The 19,202-nt window shown below is 44.0% G+C and overlaps 1 protein-coding gene across 1 annotated transcript in view; it reads right to left on the bottom strand.

The window, feature by feature from the left end:
• The window catches only part of LOC138355126 (uncharacterized), a 109,743-nt gene extending 92,494 nt beyond the window's left edge, over window positions 1-17,249 (bottom strand). Inside the window, exons 1-4 of the mRNA XM_069309849.1 lie at window positions 17,082-17,249; window positions 6,586-6,749; window positions 5,501-5,648; window positions 4,805-4,972 (exon numbers count right to left, since the gene is read on the bottom strand). Coding sequence (XP_069165950.1) covers window positions 4,805-4,972; window positions 5,501-5,648; window positions 6,586-6,749; window positions 17,082-17,249 — 648 coding nt within the window. The remainder of the gene's footprint in view (window positions 1-4,804; window positions 4,973-5,500; window positions 5,649-6,585; window positions 6,750-17,081) is intronic.
• Between the last annotated feature and the right edge of the window lie 1,953 nt (window positions 17,250-19,202).

The raw sequence follows: 19,202 nt of genomic DNA, 5'->3' as shown, positions 1-19,202 counted from the left end.
TATACTGAAACCATCTTCACAACACACACTATAATGTAACCATCTTCACTACATACACATTACTGTAACCATCTTCACTACATACACAATACTGTAACCGTCTTCACACAATACTGTAACCATCTTCACTACACACACACTATACTGTAACTATCTTCACAGTAACCATCTTCACTACACACTATCATCACTACACACACTATACTGTAACTCTCTTCACTACACACTATCTTCATAGTAACCATCTTCACTACACTCTATCATCACTACACACTATCTTCATTACACACTATTTTTTACTGTAACCATCTTCACTACACACTATCTTCATTGTAACTATCTTAACTACACACAAAAACTTCACTATAATCATTTTCAGTACACACAATATCTTCACTGTAATCATCTTTATTATACAATAGTTTCATTACTGTAACTTTACAACACAGTCGTCAGTGGTGTCGATCTTCACTACAAATGACAATCATCACTAACCATAGTTACTACGCACTATCGCACTATCTTCACCACAGTAATCGTCTTAACTAATGACAACCCTCATCATTGTAACCGTATTTACTTCACACAACCTGAAACACTGTAACCATCTACACTGTAACGACCAGCCTCGTAACTGTAGCCATCTTCCATATATACTTAAATTTTCATCACCACCACCACAGAACACCCACCACCATCACTACACATCACCACCACACAACACCTAACGGCACTACAGAACACCACCACACAACAACTATCATGAATACACATCACCACCACACAACACCTACCGTCACTTCACATCACCACCAAACAACACCTATCATCACTACACATCACCACCATACAATACCTACCATCACTACACATCACCACCAAACAACACCCACCTTCACTACACATCACCACCACACAGCACCTACCGTCACTACACATCACCACCACACAACACCTACCGTTACTACACATCACCACCACACAACACCTACAATCACGACACATCATCATCCGAGAGTAGAAATTATCCAAACACTAAACACCACAAGCTAATGTGAACAGGACTTCATTAGCACCATATGGGAAGTTACCAAACAAAAGAACATCATTTAAAAATCTAAAATAAGAGGATTCGAATTCCACACATACTACATATATGAGACCATTACCTGAGTATGCAGCGACAGCTAGGAACCCATACCTTATGAAGCATAAAAAAAACTTGGAAAAATGGTCGAAATTTTGCCACAGGATTAATTCCACAATTAAGAGTCTTCAGCTTCGAGTCGAAGACATGTTGTAAAAAAAAAGAGAGAGAGAGAGAGAGAGAGAGAGAGAGAGAGAGAGAGAGAGAGAGAGAGAGAGAGAGAGAGAGAGAGAGAGAGAGAGAGAGAGAGAGAGAGAGAGAGAGAGAGAGGGAGAGAGAGAGAGAGAGAGAGAGAGAGAGAGAGAGAGAGAGAGAGAGAGAGAGAGAGAGAGAGAGAGAGAGAGAGAGAGAGAGAGAGAGAGAGAGAGAGAGAGAGAGAGGGAGAGAGAGAGAGAGAGAGAGAGAGAGGGAGAGAGAGAGAGAGAGAGAGAGAGAGAGAGAGAGAGAGAGAGAGAGAGAGAGAGAGAGAGAGAGAGAGAGAGAGAGAGAGAGAGAGAGAGAGAGAGAGAGAGAGAGAGAGAGGGAGAGAGAGAGAGAGAGAGAGAGAGAGAGAGAGAGAGAGAGAGGGGGGGGGAGGGGGAGAGATACACACACAGAAACTCAGAAAAAGAAACACAGCCAGAGAAAGAGAGATATAGACAGACAGAGAGAAGCAGAGACAAAGAAAGAGGAAGTGAATGAGACAGACAGTAGATAATGGGATGGATGGATAGACGAATAGGCGGATGAATAAATAAATAATCCGTAAGAGCCGTGATGGGGGTTCCAACCTATACGCTGGGTGTTCCCAACCACATGCTCCAGGTGACTAGGCCATGACACGGGCAAAAACATTGCTACCTGGAGTACTGCTGCATCCACTGGAGCCGAACCAATGGTTTCACACAATCCCCCCGCCCCCCCTCCCAATGCACTCTGGCTCTGTCATTTTGGAATGGTCTGACTCTGACGCTCCTCCTTTAACACACAGAGAGTAATCACAATATCGTGATATATCAATGAGAAAATCCGTAGGAGTCGTGACGAGGGTTCGAACCTATATGCTGGGTGTTCCCAGGCGCCCACTCTTTGTGTATTGAAGGAGGAGCGTCAGAGATAGAACATTCCTAAATGATAGAGCCAGACTGCATGGGGGGATTGTGAGAAACCATTGCTTCGGCTTCAGTGGAAGTCTCTAGATGTTAGAGCATCAAAATGCTCTTACATCTGGCAAGGACGAAATCGCCCGCCATTTGCAATTTGAGGAACAATCCTGTGTATAAACCTACCCAGCAATTAACATTCCTTCTTTAACAATACCTATCTGAAAAGTCTATAATTTAAATAACACTAATCCAATGTATAATCCTACACATTCAGGGCCAATCACACCAAATAACATACATTAGTGAAGAGTTCCTACATCATCTGCATGTCAATAAATGCCATACGACCCTGATCCATCTGCCACAGAGCAGTACTGGACACAGGGTCGTAACATCCTCTCACTGTGTACACCCAACACATAGACAATTATATATTTCATTAGAAACAGACAGATACAGAGAGGCAGAGACAAAGACAACTAGAGACAGAGACAGATAATAGATAAATGGATGAATTGATGGCTGGAAAGATGGATAGACAGATAAGTAGATTGATGGTTAGATGGATGTTTAGGTAAAAGAATGGATAAACGAATAGATAGATGGACAGACAAATAGAAAGATAGTTTGATGAATTAATGGATATAATGATGATTAAGTGCTTGAGATAGATATATGAAAAGAAAGCAAGATTGACAGATAGACGGATGGAAAGCTAGATGGATAGTTAGCTAGATGGATAGAAAGCTAAATGGATAGATTTATGGATAGATGGCTGCACAGATGGATGGATAAATAACTGCAAAGATGGATGGATAGAAAACTGGATGGATAGATGAATATAGATAAATGGACAGCGAAAAGGCAGATGAAAGGATAGAAGAGTGAATAGATAGGGGATGTTTAGATGCATGGGTGTGTAAATGGATGGATAGATATTTTTCAATTTTATCTTTTTATTTTACTTAATTATTTACATATACAAGCGCTCTTACATTCTTGTACATTCTTGCACACGTCAATAGATGGATATATGGATGGATAAAGGGAAAGACGGATAGACAGAAGTATTGACAAATAGACAGAAGAGTTGATGTATGGACAAATGAGTAGACGTACAGGTGGACAGAGAGAAAGTTAGATACAGGGATATATGGATTGCTAGATGGGTAGATTGAAAGATAAATGAATAGATAGATTCTTAAATAGATGAATGAATGGATAGTTTGTTAGATAGATGAACAGACAGATGAATGTATTGATTGCTGGGGAAGTAGATGGATGGATAGAGGGATGGATAGAAGACTAGACGTATGAGAGATGGATGGATAGAAGATTAGATTAATGGATATGTAGGTGTTACGGCCCTCTCGGGTCGCAACCGGGTTCTTTCTCTGATGTTGTTACAGGGAGGGTATCCGGCCCCAAGCTAGTAGTGGCTTTCAAGGGATGTGATCCGTAACGCAAGTAAAATAAAAGGGGAAGGGAGACAAAGGCAAAAACTTAATAATATAATTATTACCGTCACCATAAATAATATAACGATTATCACAAGGGGGAGGAATAAACACTATAATGTACGACGTAGTCTTCCTCTGAAGACTCTGGACGTTCACGGTGCTCAATGATGCTAAGCTCTTGGTCCTCTTGTGGCCCCACGACGAATCCTTCGATTCTCTTGAGTCTACCCTGGCCACAGGCCAGCCAAATCACAGTTCCACTGGGGGCACCGTCGTGGAGGCCATCAACCACAAGTCCAGCCGGTAGCTGGCAGGTTCCAATCAGCGACGCTGGTTAGGCCACTCCACGACCGATACTAGGGTAGCGAGCCCTAGTCAGGAGCCTCGTGTGATCCCACAGACCACTCTCCTCGCCACAACACCCTAGTGGTTAAGCGTCTCCACCAGTCAGTCCCGGGTACGACAATCCTTCAGCTGCCACGTCACAGGCAGGCTAACTCCACAGTGCTCATCCGGGGGGGTGACTCACAGCTGCTGCAGCAAATACTTGGAGACAAGACGGCTGCCTTGGGTAGACTGATCCAACGTTCATTACAGCAGTCGCAAGTCGACTCTGTAATCAGACACGTCATCAGTACTAGGGACACTCTAGGGCACGTCACTTACCGGCTCAGATGCAAACACCCACCTATCCACTCCATAGATGGCGTTGCTGTCTAAGCGCCACCTCACCAGAGGTCAGCAGCGGCTGTGTTATGAGCTGATCAGGACGGGAAACTAGCCCTTGTGGCTGGTATTTCCTGTCCTCACTTGATGGCGCCGTCCATTTGGAGGGGGTTTCGGGAGCTGACCCACAGATGGCGTGGTCGTCACTGCTCCGTGCTCGGACGCTGGGCTCGGGTCCTCCCCACCAAAAAGAATTTGGTTTGGGTTTCTATAAAGAAAAACACAAACCAAATTAGTACGTGGATACAACTCCACACGGACTCACGTACATTATAACCTGGAGTGGTGAGGCTGTCTTGTCCACAGAACTGTACTACTGGGGAACTCTGGCACAAAGGAAACTTGCAGATGGAAGGCAATGACCTGCCTGATGTAATTTTCCACACCTCCACTGCGATGTCAAGCAGGGGCATATTCTCACGTGCCTCGAGTAAGGATTGATATCGATGCGATCTGGGGCGACTCGACACTTCCCTGCGTCGTGGCACCGATGATGGCTGGTTACAGACGGTATTTCTGGTACCGTTCCGGTAGTCCTTCAGGGAGACGGGAACCTGGAATACAGGGGTCTGATAATTTAGAGTAATAGCGATAGTTAAGTCAGTACTCACAGCATACTCCTCTACTAGGCCCACACCTAGTCCCAACAAGGCTGCTCGTACATCGAGGATGGCATTCGCTCTGACACCGTCAGGTCGACCAACGTTCCGTATAACGCTGCATTTAGGTTCAGCAATCACGCGGGGGGTGTCAACCTGTCGGAAACAGTCACTCATATTATCATCTCTCGTACCTCCTGTATCTACCATCACCTTCCAGGTCCCTTCTTCGACTGCAACACTCACTGTGCACGTCCCCAATCCCTGGGACCTCTTCTCGATGTTCAAGGGAGACACCATCCGTCGGGTCCTCCACTGGTCCTTACTGAGAACACATACGAGAACAAAACAAAACAGCGCTAAGAAACATATGGCCAACCGAGGAATAAGCTTCCTGAGCTTGTAATGTCCATAGCCAGCTATATCCATTAGCCTGGTTTGGACCGAAGAGGGCACTAGAACCGTCGCACATACCTCACATACCTCCGACGTCTGGGGAATCGCTGGCCGGTTCAATGAACGCTGTACCTTGCCATGCCGCAAGTACTCAGATGCCTTCCCTCCAAACTCTTTGGTATCCGTGCATGCTTGCACACGAGGCCTCTCTTCTCGCTCAGTCGCTTCTGCCTCCCTAACCGCATGTTCCTTATTGGGAGAAGAATCAGGAGACTCTGCTAGGATGTTGTCAATCTGTAGGCGAGAGGAAGGATTAAACATACTTAATTCCGGGTCTGTCTGTACCTGGCGGGTTACAGACAGACTCTGTGGCGCGGGTTCGATTCCCGCACGAGGCAGAAACAAATGGGCAAAGTTTCTTTCACCCTGAATGCCCCTGTTACTTAGCAGTAAATAGGTACCTGGGTGTTAGTCAGCTGTCACGGGCTGCTTCCTGGGGGTGGAGGGCAGGTCAAGGACCGGGCCGCGGGGACACTAAAGCCCCGAAATCAACTCAAGATAACCTCAAGATAACCAAGTCGTTGGCTAGTACCTCGTCAATCCCAGCTATAGGTAGGGTATCGACTACTGCCAACGCACATGTGCCGCTGAAGTAAGGCGAGTCGAGATGTACCGGCACTAAGGGGGCAACATACTGCGTCCTAGGAAACCCAACCAGGATAACCTCTTGTCTCCCATCCACACTCACTCCCTCGGGTAACGAGCTTCTCGCGATCAGGGACTGGGCTGCTCCACTATCTCTGAGCACTACAACTGACCTACCAGTATGATCACTCGATACATACCCGCCTGAAGTGTGAGGGGCGAACAAACTTGGTTCTTCCTGAGTAGTAGTAGACTGGCTTCCTGCTGGTAGTGTCACACAGTTCATCAACATCACCTCCCTACGAGCGCCGCTACCTCTTCTGCCTCGGCACATAGCAGCTACATGCCCTTTCTGCCCACAAGTCCAGCACACCATATTCCTCCTCGGACTCCGGTGTTTCGGACTGCTAGGACTGGTCCTTCGAGGGCTACTTGGGGGCGTCTTCTTAGCACTTTGTGGGACGGGGGTCTCCTCTTCGTCATGACGAGGTTTGTCAAACCGGCGTGGGTAATTCCTAGGAACATACCTAGCGGAAGACCGATGCGTCAGGATGTATTCCTCAGCCATGGTGGCTGCCGCACCCAAGGTCTCTACCTGCTGTTCCTCTAAGTACGTCTTTAGTTCTCCAGCCAGACAGTCTTTGAAGTCCTCTAACAGTATGAGCTGCTCGAGGTCTTCTTTGGTTTCCACCTTCCGAGAGGCACACCATTCCTGGAAAAGTCGCTCCTTGATGGTGGCAAATTCGGTGAACGTGTGCTCTGAGGTCTTTTTCAGGTTCCTAAACTTTTGCCTGTACGCCTCAAGTACCAATTGGTATGCCATGAGCACGACCTTCTTCACCTTGTCATAGTCGCCAGAGTCATCAAGGGACAACGTGGAGTAGGCGACTTGGGCCTTCCCAGTCAAGACGGACTGTATCATGATGACCCAATTCTCCTTTGGCCACTCCAAAGAGGCTGCGACTTTCTCGAAGGCCGCGAAGAACTTCGAAACTTCCTTCTCGTTGAACTTCGGGACCATTTTGATGTTCCTTACCGGATCGAAACTACTCGTTTCCGTTGTTGGCCTCCGACCACCTAACTGCAATACTTCTAGCTCATGTTGTCTCTCTCTTTCCTCTCTGTCTCGTCGTTCTTGCCTGTCTCGTTCTTCTCTTTCTCTTTCTCGTTCTTCTCTTTCTCTTTCTCGTTTCTCTTCTCTTTCTCGTTCTTCTCTTTCTCTTTCTCGTTCTTCTCTTTCTCTTTCTCGTTCTAATTCTAAACGCCTCATCTCTAATTCTTTATCTTGTTTCTCTCTTTCCATTTCTAATTTCTTCCATTCTATCTCGCGATTTATTTCCAAGGCACGCATTTTGACTGTTAGCAAGCTAATATTCAGCTCACCTGCATCGCTGTCAATGTCACTGCCTTTATCTTCCTTTTCAGTGGAAGCTATTTCCTCACCTTCTTTTGTACCTTGTGCCTCATCTTCCTGTTTTTCTTCGGCCTTCAAATGCCGGTGAACCTTGGACAAGATCTCCACACGGAAATCACTGGCACGGATCTTGATCTCCAGGTAGGCACTCACCAGTACGAGTTCCTGTTTGCCCAGATATTTTAATCTGGCAAGACAGTCCTCCCTGTTCAGAAAAGCCTGAACATCGTCCAGATCGTCGATGGTCGATTTTTCTGCCATTGTCACTGAGATGGAACACTAGCACTTAACACACTGCTCTCACTTTAGCACTTAACGCACCGAGCACTGTTCTACGTCAATATTGCACTTTATCGCGCCAAACACTGCACTTGCCAATATTGCACGTAATTACACCGGGCACCGCGCTACACAATATTGCACTTAATCACAGCGAGCACATCGCTCTACAATATTGCACTGAGGCACACCGAGCACCGCACTACACAATACTGCACTTAATCACAGCGAGCACCACACTGCACAATATTGCACTTAGTCACTCCGAGCACCGCACAGGACGTATAACGTCCTAATAGTCACACAAAGGGGGAATTATTTACAGGGATTACGCCACTTCACCACCCCTGTCAAACATACTTGACAAGGGGTCGGATCCCGCTGGGGATGCCAATTATGTTACGGCCCTCTCGGGTCGCAACCGGGTTCTTTCTCTGATGTTGTTAGAGGTAGGGTATCCGGCCCTAAGCTAGTAGTGGCTTTCAAGGGATCTGATCCATAACGCAAGTAAAATAAAAGGGGAAGGGAGACAAAGGCAAAAACTTAATAATATAATTATTACCGTCACCATAAATAATATAACGATTATCACAAGGGGGAGGAATAAACACTATAATGTACAACGTAGTCTTCCTCTGAAGACTCTGGACGTTCACGGTGCTCAATGATGCTAAGCTCTTGGTCCTCTTGTGGCCCCACGACGAATCCTTCGATTCTCTTGAGTCTACCCTGGCCACAGGCCAGCCAAATCACAGTTCCACTGGGGGCACCGTCGTGGAGGCCATCAACCACAAGTCCAGCCGGTAGCTGGCAGGTTCCAATCAGCGACGCTGGTTAGGCCACTCCACGACCGATACTAGGGTAGCGAGCCCTAGTCAGGAGCCTCGTGTGATCCCACAGACCACTCTCCTCGCCACAACATCCCAGTGGTTAAGCGTCTCCACCAGTCAGTCCCGGGTACGACAATCCTTCAGCTGCCACGTCACAGGCAGGCTAACACCACAGTGTTCATCCAGGGGGGGTGACTCACAGCTGCTGCAGCAAATACTTGGAGACAAGACGGCTGCCTTGGGTAGACTGATCCAACGTTCATTACAGCAGTCCCAAGTCGACTCTCTAATCAGACACATCATCAGTACTAGGGACACTCTAGGGCACGTCACTTACCAGCTCAGACCCAAACGCCCACCTATCCACTCCATAGATGGCGTTGCTGTCTAAGCGCCACCTCACCAGAGGTCAGCAGCGGCTGTGTTATGAGCTGATCAGGACGGGAAACTAGCCCTTGTGGCTGGTATTTCCTGTCCTCACTTGATGGCGCCGTCCATTTGGAGGGGGTTTCGGGAGCTGACCCACAGATGGCGTGGTCGTCACTGCTCCATGCTCGGACGCTGGGCTTGGGTCCGTAACAGTAGGTCAATGACAGAATAAATAGAGAGATATGTGAATGGAGTGATAAATAGATATATATATGGAAAGATAGATAAAGGGACAGATTGGAGACAGACAGACAGTCCCAGGCAAAGCAGGGTACTCCTCCTGTACAGTATACAGCACAAATGCTGTCAAAATTCCCTTGCATAGGAACCAATAAATGTTTAATATTTATTGGCAACATTTTCACCAAAAAAATATAAACTCAAAATAAGAATCTTATTGTAACGCAACACATTACATGTATTATGGTTCATACTCCAAAGTGTAGGTGAGAATATCAGTGTGTCTGTCTGACTGTTTTTCTGTTTGACGTTGGAGTCCACACGGTTGGGGCTAAATTCATTCAAATTCCCAAAGGGAATGGTCTGGTGTACAGGATGGACAATGGATAGTTGGGATCATTAGAATTCAAGAGGTAACAGCATGCCAGAGTCTCATTCAGACCCCAACACAGGCTTTTGGCGAGGCTCGCGATATGCACAGATAATTTTAAAACAAACGTTTAGAACAATGTTTTCTTTTATAGTAATACTAGCTGTACCCAGCAAAGCATTGCAGTGGCTCTGAAACAAATGTCCGTTTCTGAGCCACAGCAACCTTCCTTGTATCCCAGTCCTCCTCAACTTTCCCCCCTTTCCCGTCGCCTAGTCCTCCCAAACATTGCTCACTTCCCTGTCACCTTCATCCTCCCAACTATTCCCCACTCCCCCGTTCCCTTGTCCTGCCCACCATTCATCCCCCCTCCCCCACCCGACGTCCCTTTGTCCCCCCCACCATCCCACACTCCACCTTCCCCTCTTCCTCCCCACCATCTCCCACTCCCCTATACCTTCACCCTGCCTACAATTCCCCCTCTTCCCCGTCCCCTTGTCCTCCCCACCATCGCCCACTTCCTTGTCCCCTCGTCCTCCCCACCATCCCCTGTCCATTTGTCCTCCCAACCATTCTCCATTCTCCTGTCCCCTCGTCCCCACCATCCCCAACTTCAGTTCACTCGTCGTCCCCACCATTCCCCACTCCCTCGTCCGATGCATTCTTAAATAATCAGACGTTCCCATCACTGAATTATAAGAAAAAGAGTTAAAAATGAAATATAAAACAATGAAAAAATTTAAAAATGATCTATACCCACGAAATGAACGGTACAGTAAACAACACAGCTCAATTCCAACTCAATGTCACATCAAATAATTAAATCAAAATGAAAATAAATTGAAATCTATGGACATTATATTTATCAATGCAATCGGAAACATTGAAATGGAATCGAAACATATATAATATAGCGTGTGTTGCTCGTACGTGCAACAGATGGCACTGTTTCTTAAAAACAATTATGTTTTTGCATGTAACAGGTGTGGCATCTATACTTATTCTCACGAAATGAACGGTATTGTCAACAACACAGCTCAGTTCCAATGCAATGTCACACAAAATAATTAAATCAAAGTGAAAATAAATTGAAATGTATGAAAATTTAATTTGTCTATGCAATCGAAGAAATTGAAATGGAATCATAAGATATTTAGTATAGCTTTTTGTGGTTCTTACGTGCAACAGATGGTGCTATTTCTTAAAAAAAAAAATATATTTTTACCTGTCACAGGTGTGTGGCATTTATACTTATACTTATGAAATGAACAGTATGGTAAACAACTCAGGTCAATTCCAATGCAATGTCACACAAAATAATTCAATAACAAATTAAAATAAATAAAAAACTATGGAAAATGAAATTTATCAATGCAATCGGAAACATTGAAATGGAATTCATAACATATTTATTATTGCATGTGTGTGTAGCTATTATGTGCATATGCTATTACGCCATCATATTCCGTTACAATGGCGCTGTTTTTGAAAAAAACATGTATTTATCTGTCAGAGGTGTGGCATCTATAGTAGGTATATAAAAACTTTCGCATATTCGAACGGAACATTGTGTCAAAATTTCAAAACAATCAATGAAGAACTTTGGAAGATTACAGCGTGTGTCGATCTTACGTCCTACAGATGGTGTTGTTTAAAAAAAAAAAACATGTTTTTTCCTGTCATATGTAAGGCATGTATATAATAGGTATAGAAAAACACGCGCCTATTCGATTGCAACGTTGTGTCAAATTTTCAATTCAATCGGTAAAGAGGTTTTGAAGATTTCTCTCACATAAAAAACATAGTTTTTTTCAAAAACGCATGTTTTTTTCCGTCACAGACGTGACATCAATATAGTATGCACACTCTCACCAGCAACAACACCGCACACAGTACATCTGATGACCAACACCTCCACGATGGATAACCACGGTGAAGAAAGTCTCACTATCCTACAGTGGAACTGCAATGGCGTTCGCAATAGAATTAATGACATCATACAATACGCTCGTGAACACCAAACTGATGTCATAGTGCTACGGGAGACGATGGTAGGTGATGACTTCAACCCAAGGTTCAACGGTTATCACAAGTTCTCCCTGCCCTCTGGGGAAAGAAAATGCGGTCTCATCACTTTTGTAAATAAACACATTCCCGCACAGATTATTGATGACCTGCACATAGGGGATGAGTTTGAATCACTGGGAGTAACCCTTTACTTAAACAATATTGTTCTACATATAATCAACCTATATGTGCCACAGAGTAAACTTGACCTTGAGACACTGCCTGAATTTATTAATGAAGAACCTACCCTGCTGGTTGGTGACCTGAATGCCAGACACCCACACTTTGGTGCCAATTGTCATCAGCCCAATGTCAATGGACGGAAACTGTCACTCTTTGTCAGGGGAAGTGAAAACCTTAGAGTCCTGGGTGATGAACAGCCAACTCACCTCTGAGGAGGAAGATTCGACTATGCTCTCCTGCTGAATGCACAGGACATGGACGCCAGTACACACATTGTGCACAGTTTATGTAGTGACCACTGGGCACTAATTACCACCGTCGACATGAGCAAGAGAAGGAAAGAGACAAATAAAAGAAAAAGGTTATCACTCGGACCAGATATGAGGCCGCACTTCATAAACAGGATGAGTGACTGGTTCACGGAATGCCAAATCCCAGAAGACATTGACACATTTGTTGATGACCTTAATCACCAAATTGAGAGCTGTCTAAGAGTTCCGCGCAGTACGCCTGGGCGAACTAACCCTCAGAGGAAGAAAATAAAATGGCATGAGAATGATTACATAAAGATGTTTAACGCAAATGTGCGAGACATGAGTAGAGAGTACCGGAGACATCCCACTGAAAGTAACCAAGAGTTGTTTAAAACTGTGTGTCAAGTAGCCAGGGAAGAGAAGATTAAAGAGCGGTAAAGACAATGGCTTGAGTTCACTAGCTCTATTGGAAGGGAAACATCTGCAAGACAAGTGTGGGCAAAAATTCAGATAGCTAAGGGAGGCAGAGCCCGGCCTGCGGCTCACAAAGACCCCCAGGGTAAGGCTGAGGAACTAATTCACAAGTGGAGTGATGCAGCAACCTCCTCCTCCCTCCCTGCAGAAATCAGCAGGGAACAGCTCCTGCGACATGATGACAGAAGAATTAGGATAACAAGAGCACTGTCTAGTGATGACGAATATGGGGAACCAATCAGCCCAAGAAGTAAGGGACGCTATGAAAAATGGTAAAAGTACAGCACCTGGTGAAGATGGCGTCACCTACGACATACTCAATGCACTGTGTGAAGTGTCTGGGAATCCACTACTCCACCTGTTTAACAAGTCATTCCTAAGTGGAGTGTTGCCCACACAATGGAAACACGCAATAATTGTTCCCATACCGAAGCCTAATTACCTTGGTAATTACAGACCTATCAGTCTCCTGTTATGCACTTGCAAGATGCTTGAAAGGATCATCCTAAACCGACTGTTGCACAAAATAGGCAGGTTAGGGGAGGGGGTCAATGGATTTGTTAAAGGACGGAGCACAGCAAATTGTATATTTAATTACTTGGCTAATGACACGGCTAGGTACTCTGTATTTGTTGACATCAAAGGAGCCTTCGACAAAGCACAGGGGATTGCGATCCTGGACGAGCTTGCATGCATGGGTGTCAAGGGGAGACTCATGAAATGGGTTGAAGACTACCTCACAGGAAGGAAAGCCAAGTTTGCTTCAATGGAGCAGTCTCCAGAACAATGAATATGGAACTCAGGACCCCCCAAGGCGGAGTCTTAAGCCCTACACTATTCAATGTACTTATGAACGCCATTGCAAATATTGATTTTCCGGAAGGAACACAACAAGTGGGATATGCAGATGATGTCCTAATACAAGCTCCCACCTTGGGAAAAATTTAACAGTCCATTGAACTCCTTGGAAGGAAATGTACTGAGCTCGGTTTCACTCTCTCCACAAAAAGGACGAAGACATACTCCCATCACAAGCGGAGAACAAATGAAGAACTGCAAATTAATGGTGTAACACTTGAATGGGTTGACCACTATCGGTACCTTGGCGTCACTGTCGGTTCTAACAAGGGAAAGAAAGAGGAGCTCAATCAACTCATAGGAACATGCAAAAGTCGACTCAGGGCACTGAAAGCTATGACCTGGAATGGACATGGAGCCTCTATTGCCGTGCTTAAAATTATGTACACAGCCTATGTGCGCTCCGTCATAGACTATGCCGCACCAGTTCTGTGCACCTACTCCCAAAGCGATATGAAAAGGCTTGAAAGCATTCAAAATGAAGCCATGACAATCATTCTTGGAGTTCCAAGGACTGCCAAAACGTCTAATCTACGAGAGGAGTTGTTCCTTCCCAGTGTTAAAAGCAGAATTCAGGAGCTGAATGCTAAGCTTGCAGTTAGGATAGCCAGAGATCCCCATTACAATGATATTGCTAAGAAAAAACTGAGCTCTGAGCTACTTTCAGGGGGAAACAGGAGAAGCAAAAAATGGCATCACAGATCAGTCTGCTACCTCGAAGGGCTTCACCTGCTTGAGCAAGCACGTGAGCTCTTGCCTGTAGAGAGGTTACCTCCCTGGGAGGATGACTCATGCAAGATCATCATCAATGAAATGGCAACGAAAAAATCCAACATGTTACCACAAGAAATGAGGCACAAGTATCTCGAGGAAATTTATAAAGAAGCCGGAGATGAACTAGATCAAATCTACACTGACGGGTCATCTAATCCTGTCAATGGCAGGGATGGTGCAGCATACACAGTAATCAAGGATAACACTTTCCAATGCAGAAATGAAGAAAAAGCACGTATTGAGAACTATGCCTCTTCAACGCAAGCAGAGCTAACTGCCATTGTTATGGCGTTAAGGTTTCTTGCACAGCACACTAATGGTGCAGTGATTTGCACTGATTCAAAAGCAGCACTGCAAAGCCTAAGTAAAAATCGGGCAGAAAATCTTGTAATAGTGGCTGAAATTAAGAGAGCTGTGAGAGTACTTACCAATCAGGAAAGAGTCATCAAGTTTCTGTGGATCCCCTCCTATGTTGGAATATGTGGGAATGAACGAGCAGATGTGCCGGCTGCTGAAGGTGCTGAAGGAGACCATATTGGATACTTCATTCCCAAGACTCTACTACAAATTAGAGGTATTGTCAGAAAACATCACCGTGACAAGGTAACTGAGGAAAGGAGGATAGAAGCACAAACCAGTGAATCTATACGATGGTACAACATGGTTGAAGCTGGCAATCCCAATCATTATGGCCGAAGAGGAGGAGGACGAGGGAGAGAATCAGTAATAGCGAGAATCCGTCTTGGATACAAATATCCAAGGAGATATGGAATGGAAACAACAGTTGGTCAGCGAAGTTGCAGAATCTGTGGTGAGAGTGATGGACACCGCCTTGACCACTATCTACGTGAATGTGAACACCTGAGAGACATTAGAAATATGTGTAGAATAATAAACCCCACATTGTTTGAGTTAGGAAAACACTATTTGTCAAATATTGATACTGTTCTTAAAATATTTCCCCTTTTTGCACCCGCAAGATAACGTAAGCTTCTAAGGGTTAATAGATGTTAATCTTCTTGTTTGAGGAGCTGTTCACTTGAGACAGTTAAGCAAGTCCCAGCTGTGTCTGGGTACGAGTGACAGGATGAACAACCCAGCGGGTTTTCTTCCTATTGGGGAGTGTTGTACATGCTGCTATGGCGGTGTGTCCACTCACAAGATGAGTGGCGCTGCCCAATAAACTCGCCCCTCGGGGCAAAATTTAAAAATTTAAAACTAGTATGTATATAAAAACCTGCTCGGATGAGAATGGAACATTGTGTGAAAATTTCAAAGCAATCGGTGAAAAACTTTCGGAGATTAGCGATTTTGAACAAACGAACATTTCCATTTTTATTTATGTAGATGTACCATTATACACTGATCTCGGAAAAAAAATTACAGAAATTACCTGCTGTCAATAATTTGGCCGTATTCACATATAACAGACGATTCTTCCGCAGCTTTAATTAAAGGTTTCTCAAGCCACTGCTATTTATCAGAGTAACGGGTAACTTATTTGTTTAGTATGTCAAACACACACGACTTTTCTCGCTGGCGATCACCTACACATTAGACAATTATATTTGTTATGAGAGAGAGACAGACAGACAGACAGTGACCGAGAAATATTGATGGATATATTTACTGACAGAGAGACAGATTGAGATATAGATAAACATATGAGTATGATGGATTGATGAATAGATAGATGGATAAATAGATACGTGGATGGATATATAGCTGGTTAGATAAATAGATATATGAATATAAAGACGAGTAGATAGCTGGATAAATAGATAGATGGATAGGTGAATAAAAAGACGGATCGATAGATAGATAGAATCATGTATAGAGGGATGGATAGATATATGATTGAAAGATGAGTAGATGGATGGATAGACTGATGGATAGATGGATGGATTGATAGAGGGATAGATACATGGAGGGATAGAGGATAGATATATGGATAGAATAAATAGTTGGTGGATGGATTATCCATGGATGGATACTTAATCCATTTACAACCATATATGTATTGATGGATACATAGATGGTCAGGCAGATATATAGACAGATGTTCTGATAAATGAATGGATAATTGGTTTGATATAAATAGATGGTTGAATTAATGGATACATAGATCGATGGGTAGACGGATAGATGTATGGACAGATTGATACTAGAGAGAGATGAATAGTTAGAGTTACGGATTAATAGATAGATAATTTAATCGAATGCTTTCTAGATAGATGGACAATTAAATGTTCAGTTAAATGCACAGATAGATGTAGGCACAGTAGGATAGAAGGCTTTAAAAATGGATAGATTGATGGGTAGATAGTTGGATAAATATATTTGGATATATAGATGGTCTGTGGGAAATATAACCCGCTTATTATATGTATAACTACTTAATAAATATTTTTAATATTATACAGCTCAGAGGTTTCGTCCTCTGTTAAGCTTATAAGACTAACCACTAATTTTAACTACTTAAATTGAGTAATTATGAGGATAATTCTCTTCTTATTAAACAATGTATTATAATAATGTAAATACTGGGCTGACGTAACATGTGTGATGTCACTCAGCTCCACATGACGTCAACCAGCTCCACGTCACCATGATGAATGTGTAACTGAACTGCTTTCTTTAGCCTCGATGGTGACTTAAGGTGTGGAGATAATATCAAACATATTATATTTTAAACAAACTTATATATTCCGTTCAGATTCTGTAAAGATTCGAATTACCCAGCCCAACTGCCAATTTAGTAACTAATAGTTCGGAAATGAAGGTGGAGGTGAGTATGGTGAAGGTAGGACTGGCTATAGTAGTCTGAAGAACATGAGAACTGGTCCAAGCGTAAGAGTGGTGGAGGTAGGACTGGTCATATTGGTCTGGACGGATTGAGAACTTGACCAACGGCATCGGGAGTATGGGGGAAGGAAGACTGGCCATAATGGTCAAGATGGCATGAGAGCTTGACCAACGACACAAGGAATTTTGGGGAGGGAGGACTGGCCAAAATGGTCTGGGCGGCATGAGAGCTTGACCAACGACACCGGGAGATGGAAGATGGAGGTCTGGCCATAATGGTGTGAACGGCATGAGAGCTTGATCAACCACTCACAAAGTGTGGGAAAGGGAGGATTGTCCATAATGGTAGTAGCATAAATTGAAACTACGATCTTGAGCAACACCTGCGGAGGTAAACCAATTAGGCTCCTACACAGGTGTTTCACACACAGTTGCAGTCTCGGGGGAGGGGGGGGGGGTTGGTGGGGGGAGTCGGTGGAGGGGGGGGGGACCCCGGGGTTGCACGTGTGTGGTCCAGCGGGGTGGATGTGGGTCGCGGTGTGTGGCTCACAGCGCCAGGGCGTTGTCTCGGGTTTTTTTTGAGTCGTTGGGGTAAAAAGTGTAAGTATAGGAACAGGTGAGCAGTAGGAGTAGTTGTAAGATGAATGTATATGAGTATGTAACGTAGAGTTAAGCATGATATGAGGATATATAATTAATAAGAGTATGTAGGATCGAGAAGGGGATGTTAGTAGGGTAAATTGAGACTACGACCGTGCATGCCAGCAAGGAGAACCCCAGTGGATCGAACTCAGTCAAACTCAAAAGTGGGTGGGGGAGTCCGTATATTGGGATGGGTAACGTTGCTGGAACGTTGTGGGTCACAGAGGGTGAGGACGTTGTGGGTCATGTAGGTAAAATGTAAGGAACGTTGTGGGTCATGTAGGTAAAATGTGTATGGGTAAGAGGGTATAAGTAATGGGTGAGGTATACATAAACAAGTTGATAGTGTGAGAGAGGGAGGGAGGAGGGGGGATGCTCCCACTTGGTGTGGGACAGGTAGCGGCATGTGCAATGTTGTGGGTCATGTAGGGTAAAAGTGTAAGTATAGGAATAGGTGTTTTGAACAGGTGAGCAATAGTAGTAGGTGAATATGTATGAGTATGTGCCATAGAGTTAATCACGTGTAGATATATATAGATGCATCAGGAGTCTGCCAGTGCAGACCGCTTATCACATGCTGCTGTATGACTAACCATCCTGTGTGATGGGGATTTCTTAGCATCACCTAGTTAGCTTTTTTGACACACTGTACTCCACTTCATATAGTCTAGGGTAGCTGCACTAATGCAGATGTACCTCATATCTTAATAAAAAAAAAAATATATATATATATATATATATATATATATATATATATATATATATATATATATATATATATATATATATATATATATATATATATATATATTTCATTGAATATGACCGCATATTCTGTATTTATTATTTTCTGGTTTAGGGCTTCTATCCCTCTAATTATTTTCTTAGCATCAGGGCTTAATTGGAATAGGAGTTCTCCAAAACTCATTTTCGTACTTTTAAGGTGAAGAAAAGAAGTGATTTACTATAGAGTGTATTACACTTATTTGTATAATTTGCACGACGTTTCGAACCTCCATGGTTCATTCTCAAGTGAACAGATCTTACAATACTAGTTGATTTTATACCCGCATTAGGTCAGGTGATAATACAATGAAGGTGAAAAACATGGGGGGATACATAAGGGATAGACATAGGGGCTGCAGAAGGCTTATTGGCCCATACGAGGCATCTCCTATCTAAACACAAAGATTAATCCAGTGTAATTGGCCTGTTATGTTGGACATTGTCTTCTGTGTTGGCATCGATATGTTCTTGTCTTGTCCTTACTCTCATGGTGGGTAGAGTAAATAGTTCCGTGATTTGGGTGTTCATGGTAGGTCGCTCTATTCTTATGTGAATTGCCTCAAGAATTTGTAATCTTCTTGAATCTTGGGTTTTGTCTATTATGCAAGTATTCTTGTTCAACATTTCTCTTGTTAGAGTAATGTCATGGGCTTCTCTCATGTGATTCCTAGGGGCACCAGATTGAAGATGGCATGTCAAACGCCTCGTCAGCTTGGTCGACGTCATACCTATGTACTTACATTGAAGGTTACATCCTTCGTGGGGGCAAGTGTACATGTATACAACGCTTGACTGCTGT

The sequence above is a fragment of the Procambarus clarkii genome, chromosome 66 (genome assembly GCF_040958095.1).
Source record: "Procambarus clarkii isolate CNS0578487 chromosome 66, FALCON_Pclarkii_2.0, whole genome shotgun sequence".
NCBI lineage: Eukaryota > Metazoa > Arthropoda > Malacostraca > Decapoda > Cambaridae > Procambarus > Procambarus clarkii.
Note: the sequence above shows the minus strand (reverse complement) of the source record. Positions and strands in the feature narration are given on the sequence as shown.